This window comes from Xiphophorus maculatus, chromosome 18, assembly GCF_002775205.1.
Source record: "Xiphophorus maculatus strain JP 163 A chromosome 18, X_maculatus-5.0-male, whole genome shotgun sequence".
Taxonomy (NCBI): Eukaryota; Metazoa; Chordata; class Actinopteri; order Cyprinodontiformes; family Poeciliidae; genus Xiphophorus; species Xiphophorus maculatus.
This window is the reverse complement of record NC_036460.1, coordinates 3,800,901-3,821,450: the sequence shown is the minus strand read 5'-3', so window position 1 is coordinate 3,821,450 and position 20,550 is coordinate 3,800,901. Positions and strand designations below refer to the sequence as shown.

At 39.6% G+C, this 20,550-nt stretch overlaps 1 protein-coding gene across 1 annotated transcript in view; it reads right to left on the bottom strand.

The window, feature by feature from the left end:
- Positions 1-20,550, bottom strand: part of LOC102218489 (neuroblast differentiation-associated protein AHNAK) — a gene marked incomplete at its 5' end in the record, with an annotated part of 28,658 nt that overhangs the window by 2,253 nt on the left and 5,855 nt on the right. Inside the window, 7 exons of the mRNA XM_023351690.1 lie at positions 21-11,296; positions 11,389-11,609; positions 12,003-12,196; positions 13,373-13,532; positions 13,887-14,012; positions 14,194-14,295; positions 16,034-16,089. Of these exons, the coding sequence (XP_023207458.1) occupies positions 21-11,296; positions 11,389-11,609; positions 12,003-12,196; positions 13,373-13,532; positions 13,887-14,012; positions 14,194-14,295; positions 16,034-16,089 (12,135 nt within the window). The remainder of the gene's footprint in view (positions 1-20; positions 11,297-11,388; positions 11,610-12,002; positions 12,197-13,372; positions 13,533-13,886; positions 14,013-14,193; positions 14,296-16,033; positions 16,090-20,550) is intronic.

Below are 20,550 nucleotides of genomic sequence, written 5' to 3'. Positions count from 1 at the left end.
GCTGGTGGGTCTGTTCCTACCTGTGGCATGGGGCTTCAGTGTGAACTTGGGGACCTTGAACCAAGAGGTAGATTCCTTTTCCTCTCCTTCTTTGCTTCTGCTCTCCATCTCGCTCCACTTCTGAACCTTCGTTGATGTGAACTCTGCACCAAAACCCAGTGGTGACTCTGAACTGTCCCTGTCCAACATCTCTGTTCGGGCATGAGATGACACCACTTCCTTTGAGGCCATTTTGTCTGGAGTTTCAGCCTCTTGGCGGTCACCCTTTACTTCTGATGAAGAGTCCTTTCCCATTTTATCCCCTGATGCCATCTTGCTGTACGGACTAGTAAACTCCACCTTTGGAAGTTTGATTTTGCCCCCAAATGTCCCTTTATCATCCTTGTGATGAGTTTCAGCTTTTTCTCCATTGAGACTTGAACTGTCTCCCTTCAAAGTGACATCAGCAGACCCTGATTTGCCTGATGAAAATGAAACTTTGGGTATTTTAATCTTTGCTCCCTTTGACTTTTCCTCTTCCTCTGCTTCTCTTTCAGATGATTTATCTTTAGACTTCCCAAAGCTTGACTTCTTTTTGATTATGGGCATCTTCACTTTGACATCTTCTGTCTCTGTTTCAGCTTCTGTCTTCTTGTTTGGGGGTGTAATGCTAGCGGATGCCTGCTCTATTTCATTTGGATTCACCAAAACAAAAACAGCTTTCTTTACTTTGGGCATTTTAGGACCCTCATACCGAATTTCTGGTCCGTGGATATCCATCCTTCCTTCAGGAGAAGAGATGGAGGGCAATGGGACCCCGAATTTAGGGATCTTGACTTTCTTCTCTGTTTCTGTTTTGTCATCATCTTCATCTTGTGATGTACCAATATCAAACTCTATATCAGGTATTCTAGGTACTATGACTTCTTTACTGGAAGATGACGGGCCTCCTTTGGTACCTGAGCCTGTTTTGAGACTAATGCTTGGTAACGTCACCTCTGGTGCTGTGATGTTAACTTGACATTTATCAGTTGCATGGCCATTGTTTTTGACACCACCGTCCCCACTGTGTTTTACTTCTGCGGTTACATCTTCAACACCTTTCATTTTTGGCACTCCAATCTTGAATTTTTTCCCCTTCTTTCCCTTCTTAACTTTGCTGTCGGCTCCTGATGTGTTTAGATCCAGGTCTGGTAATACAATTTTTTTCTTGTCCATCTTAACATCCCCTTTTTGAAATTCTATGTTCAGTTCTTCTTTTGGACTTTCAATATCTATTATTGGCATTTTCAGCTTTATACCTTTGCTCTCTCCCTCAATATTTAAATCGGCTTTCAGATCTGGTGTTACCACTTGTAACCCAGGCTCGGGTTTGGGTATTTTATCCTTTGGCATTGATATTTTTCCCTTTGCCAGTTTGGCATCTGGACCTGTAACTTCCATCTCCATAGTAGGAACTTCACTACCTTTACCTTTAGGAAGGGAAATATCAACTTCAGGCATCTTTATATGGGGTAGTTTGATAGTTCCACCCTCTACCTCAGTTTTCCCACTAGATTTGTCAGTACTTGTTTTTGGCATCTTGAGTTGTCCTTCTTTCTTTATGTCCATCTCTGGAGCTTCCATAGAAGGTTTTACTTTGGGAAGAGATATATCAACTTTTGGCAACTTGAACTTTCCTCCTTCACTCTTAACGCCAGTGTTGGGGCATGCAGTCTTATCTTTTGGTAAAGAAATGTCTCCAGCGGCTACTTCTGGTAGGCTTCCCTCTACTTTTAACTCTGTTCCTTCAAATTTGGCAGCATTACCCTTGGGTAAAGAGATGTCAACATTTGGCTTTTTCAGGTGAGGCATTTTTATTTTGCCCTCTGTATCTCCTTTCTCAATATCAGGACTCTCAATTCTTCCTTTGGGTAATGATATATCAACTGAAGGCATACTAAAGTGTGGCATCTTAAGCTTTCCACCTTCACCCTCAATCTCCACATCTGGACCAGCTTTTCCTTTGTTGACTGAGAAGTCCACATTTGGCATTTTTACATGAGGCACTTTGAATTTTCCTCCCAAATTTCCTGTAATTCCAGAATTTGGGTCAGCAGTTTTTCCTTTAGATACGGATGTGTCAACTGATGGCAATTTTACATACGGCGTTTTGAATTTTGCTCCTCCATCGCCTTCAATATCTAAACCTTCAACCTTTCCTTTAGGAAGGGTTATTTCAACAGATGGTATACCAATCTGGGGCATCTTAAAAGTTCCCTTTTCTCCTTTAAGCTCTACATTGGGACCTTCAATCTGTCCCTTGGGCAGAACAACCTCAACATTTGGCATTTTATATTGAGGTAATTTGACTTTGTCTTCAGACGTGCCCTCTATCTGAACATTTGGACCTTCAACTTTTCCTTTAGAGAGTGAAACATCAACAGACGGCATGCTGATTTGTGGCATCTTGAATTTTCCCCCTTCTCCTTTGATTTCCACATCTGGACCTTCAATTTTTCCCTTGGGGAGAGAGATATCAACATGTGGCATCTTTATGTGAGGCATTTTGATTTTTCCTCTTTCTCCATCCATTTCAGCTGCCTCGTTCCCTTGGAGTTTACCCTTTGGAAGAGAGATGTCAACCCTGGGCATTTTAAACTTTTGCTCTGTAGTCCCCTCTATTTCAATTTCAGGGGTTTCCAATTTTGCTTTTGGCAGTGAAATATCAGCCTTTGATACAGTTATATCAACAGTGGGCATTTTGACATAAGGCATTTTAAACGTCCCTCCATCACCCTCTATTTCAGTTTTAGGTATATTGAGATCTTTAGGTTTTCCTTTAGGAAGACTCACATCTAATGTTGGCAATGTTACTTGAGGCATTTTGAATTTTCTGTCACCTCCTTTAAGCTCCATACCTGATCCTTCAATCTCTTGGGATTTACCTTTTGGGAAAGACGCATCAAGGTCTACTTTGGGAATAGAAACATCAATCTGAGGCATTTTGGGAATTTTAAGGTTTCCTTCGTAGCCTTTGATATCTGCTTCTGAAACATCAACTTCTGTTTTAGGTAAAAGAACCTCCATCTCTGGTGTTTTAGCCTCTGGGAGTGACAGCTCAACAGAAGGCATCTTGACTTTGCCCTGGGCTTTAAGTTCACCACTTGGTTTACCTAAATCTTTTTCCTTGGAGCCAAATCCTGGGATTGAGAACTTTGGTAACTTGAGAGTGACATCAGGTGCGTGAAAGCCACTCTTTCTATCCACTTCAGCTTCCCCTTTAGCATCAACCTCTCCTTCTGGAAGTTGAACCTTTGGAGATGACATTTTGAACTTTGGAAACTTTACTTTATGTTTTGCCTTGTCTGGGCTCTCAGTCCTGAAATCCAGGTGAGGAAGGTCAGCTTTTCCTTTTTTCAGGTTAACATCAACATCAGGACAAGACACTGATACATCGGTATCTTTTTTAGATATTCCAAATGAAGGCATTTTTATTTTTGCTTTCTTCATTTTGACTTTTCCATCCCCATCAAATTCCACTGATGGTGCCCTCATCTCTCCTTCGACATTTGGCGGATGGAGGGAAATATCTCCCTTGAGTCCGGATGCCTCCAAATCACCACTCTTTGACTTTACACCAAACCGGGGGAAAGTGAAACTAGGCACTTTGAGAGAGACATCAGGCAAATCAAAGCTACCACCTGAAGAAGGTCTTCCTCCCTCTGCTTTCAAAAGTTCAACTTCAACATCATCACCTTTAGGTTTGTTAAGGCCAAAGTCTAGATCCACTTTTGGGGCTGAGATGTCAACTGTTGGTAGCTTGACTGAGGGAAGTTTCAATGATGCACCTGGACCTTCTACATCTTCAGTCCTAACCTTCAATTGGGCTGGTTTGAGATTACCTTTCAGACCCGACATCTCCAAATCTCCAGATGCATCAGGTCCACTGATGTCGACTTTAAGACCTTTATTCTTTGACCCAGATGGAAGGCCTAGGTCCAGATCAAATTTGGGCATATTTATGTCAAGAGTTGGCATGTGGAACTTTCCACCTGTTCCTCCTTTTAAATCTGGACCCTTGATATCAACATCAATTTCAGGACCTTTTAAGTTGGCTTGCGGTTCCTTTGCTTTCATGTCAGGAAGATGCATAGAAGGCATATGAAACTTGCCTCCTTTCTTAGCATATCCATCAGTGTCAATTTCTCCTTCAACCTTTGGTTTTGGAAGAGATAAATCAATGTCTGGCATCTCAATGTTTCCTGCCTTGATGTCCGGGCCTTTGATTTTAACATTCCCTTCAGGAAGGCTCACCTTCGGTAAAGACACATCAATTTTTGGCATTTTAAACTTACCCTTCTTATCCTCAACACCCTCAAACTCATAGTCACCATCAACTTTTCCTTTGGGGAGTGAAATATCAACAGCTGGTAAGTTAATTTTCCCTCCTTCAACCTCTGGGCTTTTGAGGTTGACATCTACTTCTGGAGATTTGATTTTAGGAAACGATAAATCACCCTTGATTTTAGGCCCTTGAATATCAACATTTCCCTTTCCTTTGATTTTAGGAAGCGACAGATCAACCGAGGGAATGTGAAACTTGCTGCTTGTACCTGTGTTGACATTCATTTCTACATCTGTCTTTGCTTTTGGAAGTGAAATATCAGCCGCTGGTACTTCAGTTTCTCCTTTTATGTCTGGCCCTTCAACACTGGCATCAGCCTTAGGGGGAGTAACCTTCGGTAGGGAGATATCAAATTTTGGTAATTTAAACTTCCCACCCTTCATCTCAGGGGGCTCCACATCAAGGTCAATATCTGTCTTTCCTTTAGGGAGGGAAACATCAACAGCAGGCATTTTGATTTTTCCTCCTTCAATTTCAGGACCACCTACATTTACATTGGGTCCCTTAGCTTTTATTTTAGGAAGTGTAATGTCAATTGAAGGCATGTGAAACTTGCCTTCTTTGTTGGAAAGCATTCCAGTTTCAATTTCTCCTCCTGCTTTACCCCCTGGGAGCGATATGTCAACATCTGGCATGTCAATATTTCCTCCCTTCATTTCAGGTCCTTTCATTTTCAGCTCACCTTCTGGAAGATTGACTTTGGGCAACGAGACATCAAATGTGGGCATTTTAAGTTTACTACCTTTAACTTGAGGTCCTTCAACATTTAAATCACCCTCAAATTGTCCACCTTGAAGTGATATTTCACCTTTGGGTTTGGGTACTTCTATATCCATATTAACTCCTTTTGTTTTTATTTTAGGAAGAGAGATATCTATTGAGGGTAGTTGAAACTTGCCTTTTTTGTCACTTTGTCCCTGAATATCTATGTCTCCCTCAACTTTTCCTGTAGAAGTTGAGATATCAGCGGCTGGGATTTCAAGTTTTCCCTTAACATCAGGTCCTTTGACTTTGACAGCGCCCTCTGGTAGACTAAATTTTGGAAGTGAAATATCAACTTTGGGCAGGTTTACTTTTCCCCCTTTTAATTCTGGACCTCCAACGCTGAGGTCAGCATCAATATTTTCTTTTGGAAGTGAAATGTTAGCTTCAGGTATGTTGAGGTTTCCACCCTGAAATTCTGGACCTTCAACATTTATCTCAGTTCCTTTGGTTTTCATTTTAGGAAGAGAGATGTCAATGTTTGGCATGTGGAATTTGCCTCCCTTCCCAGCATGTCCTGCAGTTGCAATGTCTCCTTTTCCTTTTCCTTTGGGAAGTGACAAATCAATGTCTGGCAACTCAATTTTTCCTGTTTTGAACTCTGGGCCTTTTATCTTCAAATCACCCTCAGGGAGATTAACCTTTGGTAAAGACATGTCAATTTTTGGCATTTTAAATTTACCCCCCTTCACCTCAGGGCCCTCAACTTCTATGCCACCTTCAAGTTTCCCTTTGGGGTATGAGATGTCTGGGGTTGGTTGAACTACCTTTCCTACTTCAACCTCTGGGCCTCTAAGACTGATATCTACCTCTGGACACTTTACTTTAGGTAGAGACAAATCACCCTTGATGTCGGGTTTTTCAATCTCAATGTCAGCTCCCTTTGCTTTGACCCGTGGAAGAGAGAAATCCACTGTGGGCATATGAAATTTGCCTCCTTTACCACTTTCAACATTTATATCTACATCTGTTTTTGGTAGCGTAATATCAGTGGTCGGCTTCTCAATTTTCCCTTTCATATCTGGTCCTTCAACATTTATGTCAACCTTTGGGATGGTAATCTTTGGGAGAGATACATCTAATTTTGGCATCTTAAATTTTCCTCCTTTCACTTCAGATCCTTCTGCCTTGACATCACCTTCTATGTTACCTTTGGGAAGTGAAACATCCACATTTGGTAGGTCAACTTTTCCTCCTATGTCAGGGCCTTTGATGGTAATATCTATGTCTGAAGACTTTATTTTAGGGAGTGACGCATCACCCTTGATTTTAGGTCCTTGAATATCAACATTAGCTTCCTTTCCTTTGATTGTAGGAAAAGAGATATCAACCGAGGGCAAGTGAAACTTGCTTTTACCACTGCCTACATCAACTTCAACATCTGTCTTTGGTTTGGGCAGTGAAATATCAGCAGATGGTACTTCCATTTCTCCTTTCATGTCTGGCCCTTCAATACTGACATCAGTCTTTGGGAGAGTAACCTTTGGTAAGGAGATATCAAATTTTGGTAATTTAAACTTCCCACCCTTCATCTCAGGGGGCTCCACATCAAAGTCACCATCAACCTTTCCTTTAGGGAGGGAGACATTAATGGCAGGTATTTTGATTTTTCCTCCCTTTGGATCAGGGGTCTTGAGACTAGCATTTGTATCAGGAGACTGTGTTTTGGGAAGTGAAATATCAAGAGATGGTAAATTTATCTTCCCTCCTTCAATTTCAGGACCCTCAAAATTGATCTCTGGTCCCTTAGCTTTTGGAAGTGAAATATCACCAGCTGTAATTTTTGGGTTTCCTTTCATCTCTGGACCTTCAATGTTGGAATCAACCTTTGGGAGCGTAATCTTTGGTAAAGAAACGTCGAATTTTGGCATCTTGAACTTTCCTCCTTTTATGTCCATTCCTTCAGTGTTAACATCACCCTCCACTTTAAATGATGATGGTGACAGATCAACATTCATATCTGGACCCTGAAGGCCAACATTTAATTCAGGAGACTTCAGTTTAGGTGCAGAAACATCCACTGAAGGCAAATTTACCTTTCCACCTTGAACTTCACCACTCAGCTCTGGTCCTTTACCTTTCATTTTAGGAAGAGAAATGTCAACCGAGGGCATTTGGAACTTGCTTCCTTTACTGGCATGTCCTCCGGCTTCAATTTCCCCTTTTGCTTTTCCTTTTGGGATTGAAATATCAAGGTCTGGCAACTCAGGCTTCTCTCCCATAATATTTGGGTCTTTTATTCTAATATCACCCTCTGGAAGACTTACTTTGGGCAAGGAGACATCAAATTTTGGCATTTTAAACTTTCCACCTTTTCTCTCTGAACTTTCAACATCAAAGTCTCCATCAGTTTTTCCTTTGGGAAATGAGATGTCCACAGTTGGCAAGTTAAATCCTCCTTTTACATCAGGGCCTTTGAGGCTTAGATCACCCTCCACTTTGCCTTTTGGTAGTGTGATGTCACCTTTTAGTTCTGGACCTTCGATATCAATGTCAGCTCCTTTTGCTTTTATTTTAGGGAGAGAAACGTCAAGAGAAGGCAGCTGAAACTTGGCCTCTTTGTCCATGTGACCATCAATGTCAACTTCTCCTTTTGCTTTTGGTAGAGAAATGTCAACATGGCCCTCTGGAAGGTTTGTCTTTGGAAGGGAAATATCAAATTTGGGTATTTTGAATTTTCCTCCTTTTACTTCAGTACTTTCAATATTGAGGTCGATATCAGCTTTTCCTTTTGGAAGAGAAATGTCAATGTCAGGCATGTTGATGTCTCCTTGTTTAAGTTCAGGCCCATCTATGTTGACCTCTGGTCCTTTAGCTTTAATCTTTGGTAGAGAAAAATCAACTGAGGGTATGTGAAACTTCCCGCCTTTCCAGCCATGCCCATCAGTTTCTACATCTGATTTTCCTTTAGGCAGCGAAATATCAATGTCTGGCATCTCAATCTTCTTGCCCTTGAAGTCAGGACCCTTTACTTTGACTTCACCTTCAGGAAAGTTTACCTTTGGCATTGAAATGTCAAATGTTGGGATTTTTGTCTTTCCTCCTTTTATTTCAGCATCTTTAACATCAATCTCAAAATCAGCTTTTGGTTTTGGAAGTGAAATGTCAACATCTGGACCCTGGAGGCTGACGTCTACCTCTGGAGTTTTTATTTTGGGTGCTGATATATCCATTGATGGCACGTCAAATGTTTTCCCTTCACCTTTAGGCCCTTTAACGTCAATACCAGCTTCCCTAGATTTTATCTTTGGAAGGTTAATGTTTAACGAAGGCATGTGAAATTTAGCTCCTTTTGCTCCAGGACCGTCAATGTCAAGATCTCCTTCTATTGCTCCTTCAGGAGGTGAAATATCAACAGCTGGCATTTCAATCTTTCCTTTAATGTCGGGTCCTTCCACTTTGATGTCTGGTACATCCAATTTTGGAGCTGAAACTTTAGATTTGGGCATTGTGAGTTTTCCTGCTTTTCCCTCCGGTCCTTTAATATTTACACCAAATTTGCCTTTTCCTTTAGGAAGTTTAGTATCACCAGAAAGTATTTCAAAGTTTCCATCTACTCCAGAGTGGATGTCAATATCAATGTTTCCGTGTTTTTTCCCTCTAGGCAATGAGAGATCAATTCTGGGCATTTCAAATTTGTCACCCTTGACTTTTGGACCTTGAAAGTTTACTGGAATTTTAACAGTGGGTAAGTCAATGTCTACAGATGGCACATTGAATCCAGCCATTTTACCTTTATCATCAAAATCAACGTCAGTTTCTAATGTTCCTTGTGGTGGGGAGATGTCGATAGTTGGTGCTTTTACTTCTCCACTTATAATTTCTGGCCCTTCGATGTTGATTTCATCTTGCTTTGATTTTATTTTAGGTAGGGAAACGTCAACTGAGGGTAAATGAAAATGCCCTCCTTTAGTTTTAGTTCCTATGTCCACCTCTAATTTTTCTTTTGGAAGTGAGATGTCAACAGACTCTCCTCCGATTTCAATGTTTTCCTTGGGCGTCTTCACTTTAGGAAGGGACACATCAAGTGAAGGCATCTTTATCTTCCCTCCTTTTCCTTCAACAGTTATCTTCCCCTCTACTTTTTCTTTTGGAAGAGAAATATCTTTTGGGGGCAAACTCATTTTTCCTTCTTTGATCCCGGTTCCTTTTAAATTGACATTAGCTGTAGGTGATTTGATGTGAAATTCAGGACCTTCAGTGTGGATGTCAGTTCCCCCCTCAGGTGGTTTTATTGAAGGGAGTGAAATGTCAAGAGATGGCATGTTGAATTTTGCTCCTCCTTTGACTGCAGGTTCTTTAACATCTAGTTCTCTGTCTTCAGTTTTCCCCTTAGGCAATGAGAAGTCAAATGTTGGCATCTTAAATTTGGCGCCACCTTTTCCCTCCAGATCCACACTGCCTTGTTCCCTTGATGTCGGAAGCGAGAGGTCGATCTTTGGAAGTTCGGGAGCTTCTAGTTTCACATCTCCTTCAGGAAGTTTCATTTTAGGGAGAGAAATGTTTACAGAAGGCATGCTGAATTTGCCTCCCTCGACTTTTCCTTCAATGTCAAGCTCACCTTTGGGTTTAGGTACAGAAACATCTGCTGATGGAGGCGCAGTTTTAATGTCAACCTCAGCCCCAGCTGTTCCCATTTTTGGGAGTTTGATGTTGACAGAAGGCATTTTGAACTTTCCTCCTTTTGCACCTGGACTTCCTATTTCAACATCGCCCTCTGCCTTTCCTTTTGGCACAGACATATTTACAGAAGGCACAGGAATTTCACCTTCAATCTCGAGCTTATGGGTTTTTACGTGACTTTCTTGTTTTAGTTTTGGCAGAGATACATCTATCGAAGGCATTTTGAATTTGTCCCCCTCTATATCTCCCTTTATTTCTCCTTTAGGCAATGGAATACCAGGCATTTCAAATTTACCACCTTTCATTTTTTGGCCTTCAGTGCCGACTTCCACCTCGCCTGCCTTCAGTGTCGGCAGCGAGACATCAACTGATGGCAGCTGAAATTTTCCCTTTCCTTCACTGTCAGCTGCTCCTGCGTTGCTTTTTGGAAGAGTTAAATCTACCTTGGGCAATTTGAATCCCACTTCCACGTCTGGTGGATTCATTTTAGGAAGAGTTACGTCAAAATCAGGCAGTTTAAACTTTCCGTCACCACCAACGTAATAGTCCATGTCCACATCCGCGCCGTCTGATTTCATCTTTGGAAAAGAGACGTCAACAGAAGGTGGGTTGAACTTTCCTCCACCTCCTGGCCCTTTAATATCGACATCAGGAGCTTCCATCTTTGGTAAGGAGATGTCAACCTTTGGCAGAGAGATTTTGGGCCCTTTCACAGTTCCCTCCACTTCATCAGGAATTCTCTGACCTGAATCAAACTCCAGACCAGCATCGGGTACAGAGATATTGATAGCAGGCATGTTGATCTCTGACTTCCCTGCTCCTTCAACCCCTTGGACTGAATAACCTGTGCCAGACTTCCCCTTTATCTTTGGCAAAGAAATATCAACTGAGGGCATTTGAACTGAGGCAGCTTTTCCTGATACGTCTCCTTTAATTTTTGGTTTGGTGACCTCCACTTTAGGAACACTAAATTCTCCATCACCTCTAATTTCAGCTGTTGGAGTCTTGATGTCAGCGTGAGGTACTTTCATTCCCTCCGCTCTCACCTTGATTTCACCGTCAATCTCATCCGAGTGGCGTGAGAGTCTGATTTTGGGTAGTTTCAACTTTGGCATTCTGAGTTTTGCATCTTCCTTGCCGACATCAGCTTCTCCTTTGATGTCTACTTTAGGAGCCTTGATCTCCGCGCTTCCATTCACGCTGGCCAGAGATGCCTCTGCTTTTCCTGAGGGGAGGGCAAACTCCACATCTGGGGGGCTAAACTTTGAGCCTCTCTTCTCCACGTTTTTGTCTATTTTACCAGACAAACTGACCTCCACCGACGGCGGCTGGACGCTTATCTCTGGAGGCCTGAGCTCCACACTTCCCGTGGAAGAACCCGACTTTGCGTGTTTCGTCTTGGGAAATACGATCCCAAACTTGTGTCCCTTTCCTTTGGCTTTCACGTTAGCTCCAGGTATTTCAGACGAAGGGATGCTCTCATGTCCCTCAAGTTCCAGTTTTCCTCCCGCACCACTGCGTCCCTTCGCTTTCATATGGGGGAACCTGAAAACACACCCACAGTCCGAACTGTAAGCAGAAACCCGGATATGAATCGAACATCCAACCAGAACAGTATTTGTTGGAGTTAAACTAACCTGATCCTCCTTTTTGCATTTCCAACGCTTCCTGTTCCTCTGATCTCTTCGTCAGTCTTCCTCTGGCTTAACTTAGGAAGCGAAAACTCCACGTCAACTTCAGCTGGCGGGGGCGTTCCCTCGATCACCAGCTCCTCTTTTCGCTTCTCTTTCAGCCTCTTCAGACCAAAACGACCCCCTCTTTTCTTCTGGATCTTAAACGGTTTCATGCCTTTCACACTCTGGAACAGAAAAGCAAATTTCCTGAATGTGGTAATTCAGTGGATAAACGCAGTTTGAACAAGTTTTTGAACAGCTTTTTTGCTGAACCTCTTTGTAACTTAAAGGATATTTTTGTTGGATTGTTTTCGAACGATATTGCAGTTATACTGGAGTTATTCCTGAGGACAAACGAGAACGCAGCCTGTTGAATGTGACATGTAGCCAATCAGAAAGCAAGGAGACATAAACATGGAGGGGAATCCAAAACAACTGGAACGGTACAAGTAAAAGGTAGTAACAGTAGAGGGAGAACGTCTAGTTGTTTCTCTCAAAGTTCAGTTCAAAAACAGAACTATTAGGTCAACCTGTTCCTCCTATAAATTGCAAGTCTCTTTAAGAAAATATCTGGTTACCATTTTAGTCATCTTGGCCTTGGGACCTTTGACCTCCAGGCTGGGAACTCTTGGCCGGACGCTGATGTCAGCTTTAGGAACGGTCCTCTTGACCTGGAAGCTGACCTTATATGGCTCTGCGCACTGAAGGATCTTCAGCGCGTCCTCATAGCGCACGTTGTCAAAGTAGACCTTCGCACTCAGCAGTTGATCACCTTCAGAGAGGAGATTATAAATCAACATCAGAAAATACCAATATCAGGGTGCATAACTGCAAAGCTGATCATGTTTGTGCTGTAGATACCTGCCTACTATCGCAAAATATTATAAAACTAACCTTTATTTTGACACAGGCATGAGGAAAATAAACACAAGGAGTCAGTTTTTGAAGATAATTGACTTGATAGCTCACTTGCAGCCTGTAAATTTCAATCCAAATTTCATTTGAGAATCTAATCGATGTTGTAGGTTAAAGTTCAGGGGTGTCCAAACTTTTTGCCATGTGGGCAAAATAAAAAAACGAGCACAACTCAGCGAGAGCAACTATGAACAGCAACAAGTTTTGCCACAAATTGCTGTACTACACTGTTAAAGCACAAAATATTACCAAGTATTTTAATGTTGTTTCTAGTGCAATTTTCTTAGTAGACTTGAAATTAGACAAAACTACTTACAAGTAACTTTTTAGTCAGATATAGGAGCTCAAAAATGTCAAAATCACAATTTTCAGAATTTTTTAAAAAGAAAATGTTCAACATTTGAAATACAGAAATTTAAATTTTTTTGTGGAGAATTTTTGATATCTCTAGAAAATGTTTCTGAGATTACTCTCAAAACGTTTGGAAAAGCTTTTTGGCAGAAATGTACTACTATTATTTTCTACAATGACCCTAATATGTCACAGCAGATTTAGTATGTTTGCTGTTTAAAAATAAAAATTAATAAAGACACCTAGTTTTCCTGTTGTTAGGTAAGTTTAAATTTTTGATACAATGTTTCAGTTATCAACGGTGTGAGAATCTGTGGTTGTTGCATGTGTGATTTTATTTCCTGTACTAAAACACATATACATTGTTATTTATGTTAAAGATGGGATTAGTTCTGTGGATTAATGATATGAATTTATGTTAAATACCACTATATGATATTTTTCTGTTGCTGTCTGTAACTGAAGCTGCTGGACTGAAGTTAGCCACCACCTTTATTTCCTCTTTTATTAGAATAAATACAGTAAACCTGAATGTGTCCATCATGGATCTGAGACGAACACAGAAGGGTTACAAACGCGCCTATAAATGTCGCTTTATAAATGAAAAAAGATTGAAAATAGGCGATTTATTAACAGTGTGCCTTATAATCCGGTGCTCCCTATAGTCCGGGGAATACGGTACCTTGCTGCAGACTCAGGTGTTTAGCAGCTGGAGAGTCTTTGAGGACGTCTTTGACAAAGATCCCGTGCTGTCCTCCACCCGTCACGCTGTAGCCGCTGGCTCCGGCCTCCGCCTCCGTCTCCACCACGATCTCCACAGCCTTGGAGATTTCCTCCACACGCTAACAAACACAAGAAAAATAAATCCTCACATCCAGATACACTGCAGATGTTTCTCTGTGGGTTTGGTGTTGCAGGGTCGCCACCAGAATGAGCATTGTTTATTTTTAATATTTGCCGTTTTTAAAGATTTATTGCTGGTGTTTTTGTATTGTTAATGTTTTTCCAATAACACATTTACAATTACTTTGTCATATTTTCAAATTTCCTGCCTATTTTAAACATTTTTTAACTCAAAAACACAAACAGCCGCTGGATGATTGGTGTGGTTTCCGTGGGAAACCCCGTGTTAACAGAATTTACTTTATGAAAACCCATTTATAAATCAAAATGCTGATTAATGTTGCCCTGCTTACTGTCTGTTCTTCTGCAGACTCTGAATCCATCTCTGGTTCGGCCAGTTTGCAGGTCGACTCTCGTAAATTACTTCTTTTCTGACTCAACACCTGCTTCAGCTCTGCATGTAGTTTCTCCTTCTGCACCTGCAGACAGAAGAAAAAAAAAATAATAATAATCACACTTTATGGTCGACTCAACGTAGCATTTATCTTAGGCGACCAATAATGGCTATAAAAGCGGTTGGTTGGTTGGTTGGTTGGTCATAAGAACGTTTCTAAACACTCGTCCTTTTGAATGTGGAGACAGTGGTGTAATGTGTCTCACCACTCTCTCTGGGCTCTCCTGGTCGTCCGCGGTGCCACTGTGGTGAGGGTTGCGCTGCGAGGGCGATCTTGAAGAGGGGGGAGACCGCCGCTTGTCTTTCACCTGAACGCAGAAATCAATCAATCAATCAATCAATCAATCAATCAATCAATCAATCAATCAATCAAGCTGTCAAATAAGTTTATTTGTATAGCAAATTACAGCAACACGGCCGTTCAAAGTGCTTCACATTTTTAAAAAAACATCAAATAACATAAATCTAATTTTGTTAGCTCCATCATTAAAATGATAAACATCAAATGTCTTTGTGAATTTTCCATTTATTATTAATCAAAGGAAACTCTAACCAGAGGAAGTGAGTGTTTCAGCAGTTCTGCAGTTTTCTGTAAGTTTACTCCAGATTTGTGGCGCATATATGCTTCTGTAGAAGCTGAATGCTTCTTCTCCATACTTGGTTCTGGTTCTGGGGGCTGAAGAGCAGGCCAGAACCAGAACCAGAAGAGTCTCCCATCTTTGGAAACTCAAACATTCTTGGTGCGATTGAAATGAAAATCCAATCACAATGTCCCACCTGTACAGATGCTAAAATCAATAAAACGTCAACCTGTTGATTAAATGTAGAGTGACGAGTTCTGACTATAAAACTATAAACTTCTGCTCTGGTTCCACTGGGTTTTCTGGATTCGGATCGCTTCACCTCTTCCTCCCGTCCTGGAGGAAGCGTGTCATGACCCCATCTGCCATATCTCCTTCCACGTTTTGTCTCATGAACTCTTGCCCGGTAAATCCTGTGAAAACATTGCGTCCCAACACTTTGCTGGTGTGACCGGTAACACAGCAGCGCGTTTCCGGTCCTAAAATAGTGATACTGTTATAATTATTCCTGCATGAGACGCAGAGTTCAGCCCAGTTTCATCCACTTTGATTTTCTTTCTTTATCTATAACTGCTAATTTGTCGAAGTCACTCTTCAACAAAAAATAAAAAGCTAACCTCATGTGTGTTCACCTAATTCAAACAATATCTAAATTTTCTGCACCAAAACTGGCACAAAATCTCATTAACTAGATGATTAGAATGAGGTAATTAGACGCTAGCTAAGTGCCAGCTGCTAGCTGTGGTGGGTATGCTAATTAGCTAATCTGCTAATTTTCCATTTAGCGCTGTAGTTTTTTTGCTAACTTGAAAATGTTTAGCACCTCAACCTTCCCCTTAAAAATCACTCAACTAGATGTAAGTAGAGTCGGGTAGTAACTAGTTACATTTACTTGAGTAACTTTTGAAAAAATGCACTTTTAGGAGTATTTTTACTACGCTGTACTTTAAGTAATAATACTATGAAGTATTTCTACTTTTGAGTAAAATTTCTGGATTTTCTTCCCTCTGAATGAAAAACAAACATATTTTAGCCAAAAATTGCAGTTTCTGTTAAAGTTTCATCAGTTTTGTGAATAAAATAAACTGATTTAGACACATTTCATTTTGCCTGATTTTGTTACTTATATTAATTATTATAATTTTCGTCCTTAAAATACCAAAATTTACATTTAGCCTTATATCTAATCTGTCTGATGATGTAATTTTTAAATATTAGATGACAGATAATTTGATCAGTTACGCAGTACTTGAGTAGACTTTTTACTTTTATGTGAGTAAAAATATGATCCGATGCACTTTACCTTCAAACGTTTCCAAAGCAGATCTAAACTAAACTCTACCAGTTTGTCCTGGATTGTTTCTACAACAGCTTCACACCAGTACCAGAGGTTCTGATCAAAAATGTCTCCAAAACATCAATACTTGAGTCCAAATATTGTTAGTTAATGTGTTTGTTTACTCACGGCTTGATTTCTGGTCTGGCTGTAAACATGGCTGTCCTCTTGGTCAATGTCAGAGTCTGAAACATAAAATAAAATATCAGAAAAACTGAAGAGCAGTAAATAATCATGACCCAAAAAACTGTTTAGCAGTAATTAGCTCCCAGCAGAATGTGGTGTTCATGTCAGGCTTAGCATGTGAAGCTAAAGGATCTGATATAGAAGCAAGGCCAGCAGCCTGAAGCTTCTGGCGGTCTTTACATTCTTTCCGTAGCGTCGATCATTCCTCTGAGTCGGCTACATGAGCCTGAGCCGCTTGCATAACTCCACCAACAAGCTAACGCAGCTCTCATAAAGTCTGGCTGATAAGAAACGGAGCAAACAACCAATGGAGGATGACGAGCTGCTCATAAAAAATGGTAATTTGGACATGTGGGCAAACAATAAGGTGTGATAAACAAAGCCACTGCTGATAAAAAACAACAAAATATCAAAACTGGAGTAAATTTTGTCTCACCAGTATGACAAAATGTTTACCGAATCCAAGTTTTTTACTTAAAGCAGTGAAGAGCCTTATTTCATTTCTATATCTGCATATTAGAACCAGACAATTCATTGCATCACTTAACTTTAATGCAATTAATCGCCTTTTCTTTTATTTCTTGCAAAGCGGAACCTTTGTATCCACACGTTTCTAGTACAGCCGTAAATCGGACGCACAAGCTACGTCCGCTAACAGTGATGAGCAACCAAGCCGCTCCTCTGAGCTCTAAAAAACGATCTGCTTGGACGATGGAAAAGACTGTTGTTGTGCTCAAGTTGTGCTAAAAGAAGTTAGCCTAATATAATAGCATCTCAATGCTAAACATGTAGCAGCTGCACAGATGCTAACGCTAATGTTAGCATCCACAGTCCACACTTCTAGATAAGTTTAATTTCCACCTGGAAGCTAAATTAGTACAACAAAACTTTGCACCAATTTGAAGGTCAAATAACCCAAATAACAAAATAATAAATATCTTTGTTGAATAGTTCATGTTTATTTATTCAATAATTTAGCAGTAAAAGGGTTTTAGAATTGAAAATATTGCTTTTTTGTGCATTAGATTGTATGAAAAATATATGGACAAATTAGCACTGAAAAACAAAACATTCAAAAGGTAAAGTTTTTTTTTCTGATCCTTAAACAAAATCATTATAAAATCTGATTTAATATAAATATTAGAAAGGTATGAAGAGGTTTAGCTAATGTCTGAAATTTTTAAGTTTAGAAATTTCCCAATTTTTTCTGAGATTAATCTAAATTTTTTATGCAAATATGCAACTTTTGTAGCTCAGACATTTCTATGTTTTTTCTAGAAAATGTGTCAGAATAATCTCAAAATTTCAGAATTTTTTCTTGCAAATTCTCAACATTTGGAGCTCAGAAATTTTCTATTTTTTAATAGAAAATGTCAAAGCAGTGTTGTAGTCAAGACCACCTAACCTGAGACCGAGACAAGACCAAGACCAGCGCCCGGCGCTACATGACACAATAAAATCTGAAATATGATCAAAATTGCTAATCAAATTGATCTGAAAGATTCACATTCCCATAAAACACCTAGATATTAAATACTTAGAGCTGAAATAAATTTAACCAATATTAAAAACAGAACAAACTCTTTGTTCTGCTTATAAAAAAAGATAATGCCCTGGGCATTTGCCCATATCATCAGGGCCGGCCTAAGGCACATGCAAACTAAGCAGTCACTTAGGGCCACTAAGGGGCCCCCTCAGTGGAGCTGATTTATTATTTTTTTAGTAATAATTTCTATGTCATTATAATATCAAAAACACACAATTTCACTATGAAGTGATTTGTTTTTACAATAATATATATTTGATAATGCATGTAGAAATAATTTTATCAATAAAAAGAAAAACAAAACTGCTCTTGGGGCCCCCTGGTGGCCCCGGTAGGTACCGCATGCTTCGCCAGTAACATGAGCAATGAGAATCCAAACGTCCAAAGCTCCGGTCAGAAGTTTAGTTAGCAAAACAATGTCTCAAAAAAGGACTTATCCTTCAGGGAGGGAGAAAATAGGAAGAATAGAAAAAAAGCCAAGATAAAGGTTTGTTTTAATGAGCTTTGGTAATGAAATGTAAAAGATTTGTAAAGCTGTTAATAGAAAATGAGCTTGAACGATCCAGTAACAGAAACATGTAATTGGTAAATCACGTTATTGCTTGGATTTTAATCGGTGCGTTTTGCATCCAGTGAAAACAAACATGTTAACAAATAAACCGGACAGTACGCTGGACGTTTAGTGATATTTCCACAGTTGCGGTCTTGAAATAAAATCCCGAGTCCAAATGCAGTCGAGTCCGAGACGAGACCGTCAAAAAATGGTCTCGAGACCAAGACCGGTCTCGAGTACCACAACACCGTCAGAGACTAATCTGAAAGTTTTTTGCACAAGAATTTACTCCTTTTTTTGTTGAACAATGGCACTAATACACCATCATAGTTCAGTAACTACGCTACTATAAATATCTCAATTTCGTAGTTTTATCACTAAATATTTGACTTTTATAACTCATAAATTTTCCTGTTTTTTCTAGAAAATGTCTGATATTCATCTCAAGATTTCTGAGTTTATCTCACAACTTTTCAGTATCAGAAAGTTTCCATGTTTTTTCTCTAAATTTTCTGGAATTAATCTCAAGATTTCTCAGTATTTTGGAGAAAATGTTCTCCTGTTTTTCTATCTACTTTGGCTCTGATATGCTGTTGCAGTTCATGCGTTGCATCGATCTCATTCTTCAGAGTCCTGTCTTCCTCATGTGATCTCTTCTTTAACTGCCTTAGCTCTGCTATGTGTGTGTGTGTGCGTGTGTGTGTGAAGAGGAAAACCAATCCGTGTGTGTAAATTTGTGCGTATATTCCAGTGTGGTGTATCAGCGTGGATTCCTGTTTGTGCTGGAGATATCAGGAGTCCAACACTTAAAAAAACCAAAACAATGCATCGCATTTACTGCAGCCGTCGATGCAAAACAGTAAATTTATCTTAAAGAATGAAGCAAAGGAACAAAAAATATTAAAGTTTCTTGGAAAAAGAGTAGAAGCAATAAAGCCCAGATGGGAGATTTATGCATGTCTGCTGGTGATTTGCAGGCGGGACGGACAGCAGCAGGTGTCCGTCCCGCTGCGGCGGCGCTCCCTGGGTGGAGCTGAGGAACGGCGGCGTGGCGCAGGACGAGGCCATGATCTGAAATGCCTCGCATCTCAATCTTATTATAGATCCGACTCACATCTGCAGGCCTGAACACGCCCAGCAAACGCCAGAAAGAGCTTTGACCTCCGACCTCCTGCATACTGCATGCAGGTGCAGCAGCCATGATAGTTTTTTCCTGATAACTTAGGCTAATCTAAGGACCACATTTAACATTCCCGTCGTAGAAAAGGCGATTTAATAAAGATTTTTTTGACAGATTATTTGAAAATAATCTCTAATCAGCAGGAACTGCAGATATTTTCCACCTAAACTCACTTCAGTCGTTAAAGCATCATCATTTTCCTGATGTTTTTCTCTGTACCTTAAGATATTTACGCTTCCACCTGATTTGAAATAACTCTTTTATTTTAGTTAGTCGTGATTGCTGCAGATTTTCTGTTGCAAAGATTTATTGCTGCCTCTGTTAAGTGAAGCTTATATCACGATGATGTGTCCGGGCCATTATAGATAAAAAAAATTTAAAAAAAAGAGAGAGAAAACAAAAAAAATCTGAAAAAATAAAAATTAAATTTTCTATAAATAAAAAGTGGAATTTTTTACATGTCCCAAATCTGCTGTAAGAAAAAACAACTAAAGTTTTGAGATTAAAATTTTGAAAAAAAAGAAAAAGGAAAAAAAAGGCAATTTTGTTATAATTTTTATTAAATTGCCTAGAAAAAATTCAGGGATTTTTCTGGAAAAAATTTCTTCCAGAAAAGTATTAAAGGTGGAAGATTTGCTAGAAATCAGATTTTTTTTCTTAATAATCTGAGACTTTTTAGAAAAAAGAGGAAATTTCTGAGTTTGAAAGGTTTGAAATTCGAGCTCAGAAATGTCCAATTTTGTTTTAGAAAACTTCTGAATAAATGTCAAGATTTCAGAATTTTCTTTTACAAGAATTTACTTTTTTCTACTACTACTACAGCCCTGTTATGGTAAAAATAAATATTTAACTTGCTAATTAAACAATTAAACATTTGTAAGCTAAATATTGAATGTAAATATCTTGTTAGTAAACTAAAGTTTTGAGATTAAAACTAAACATTTAGCTAACTAATAATTTTGTTTTCAGCTAAATATTTAGTTTGTAAATTAAATGTTTTGCTAACTCAGTATTTCATTTGAAGCAGATATGTCTCACACAACCCAGATTAAAACTGTAAGAACATTTCAGATTTTATTGTTGTTTATGCTTTTTGAAGCAAATTAGAAGATTTTAAAAATATCAGACAGATCAACTCTTAACTCTTTGCTGCGGTTCATGTTTGGAGATTTTAGCTGGTA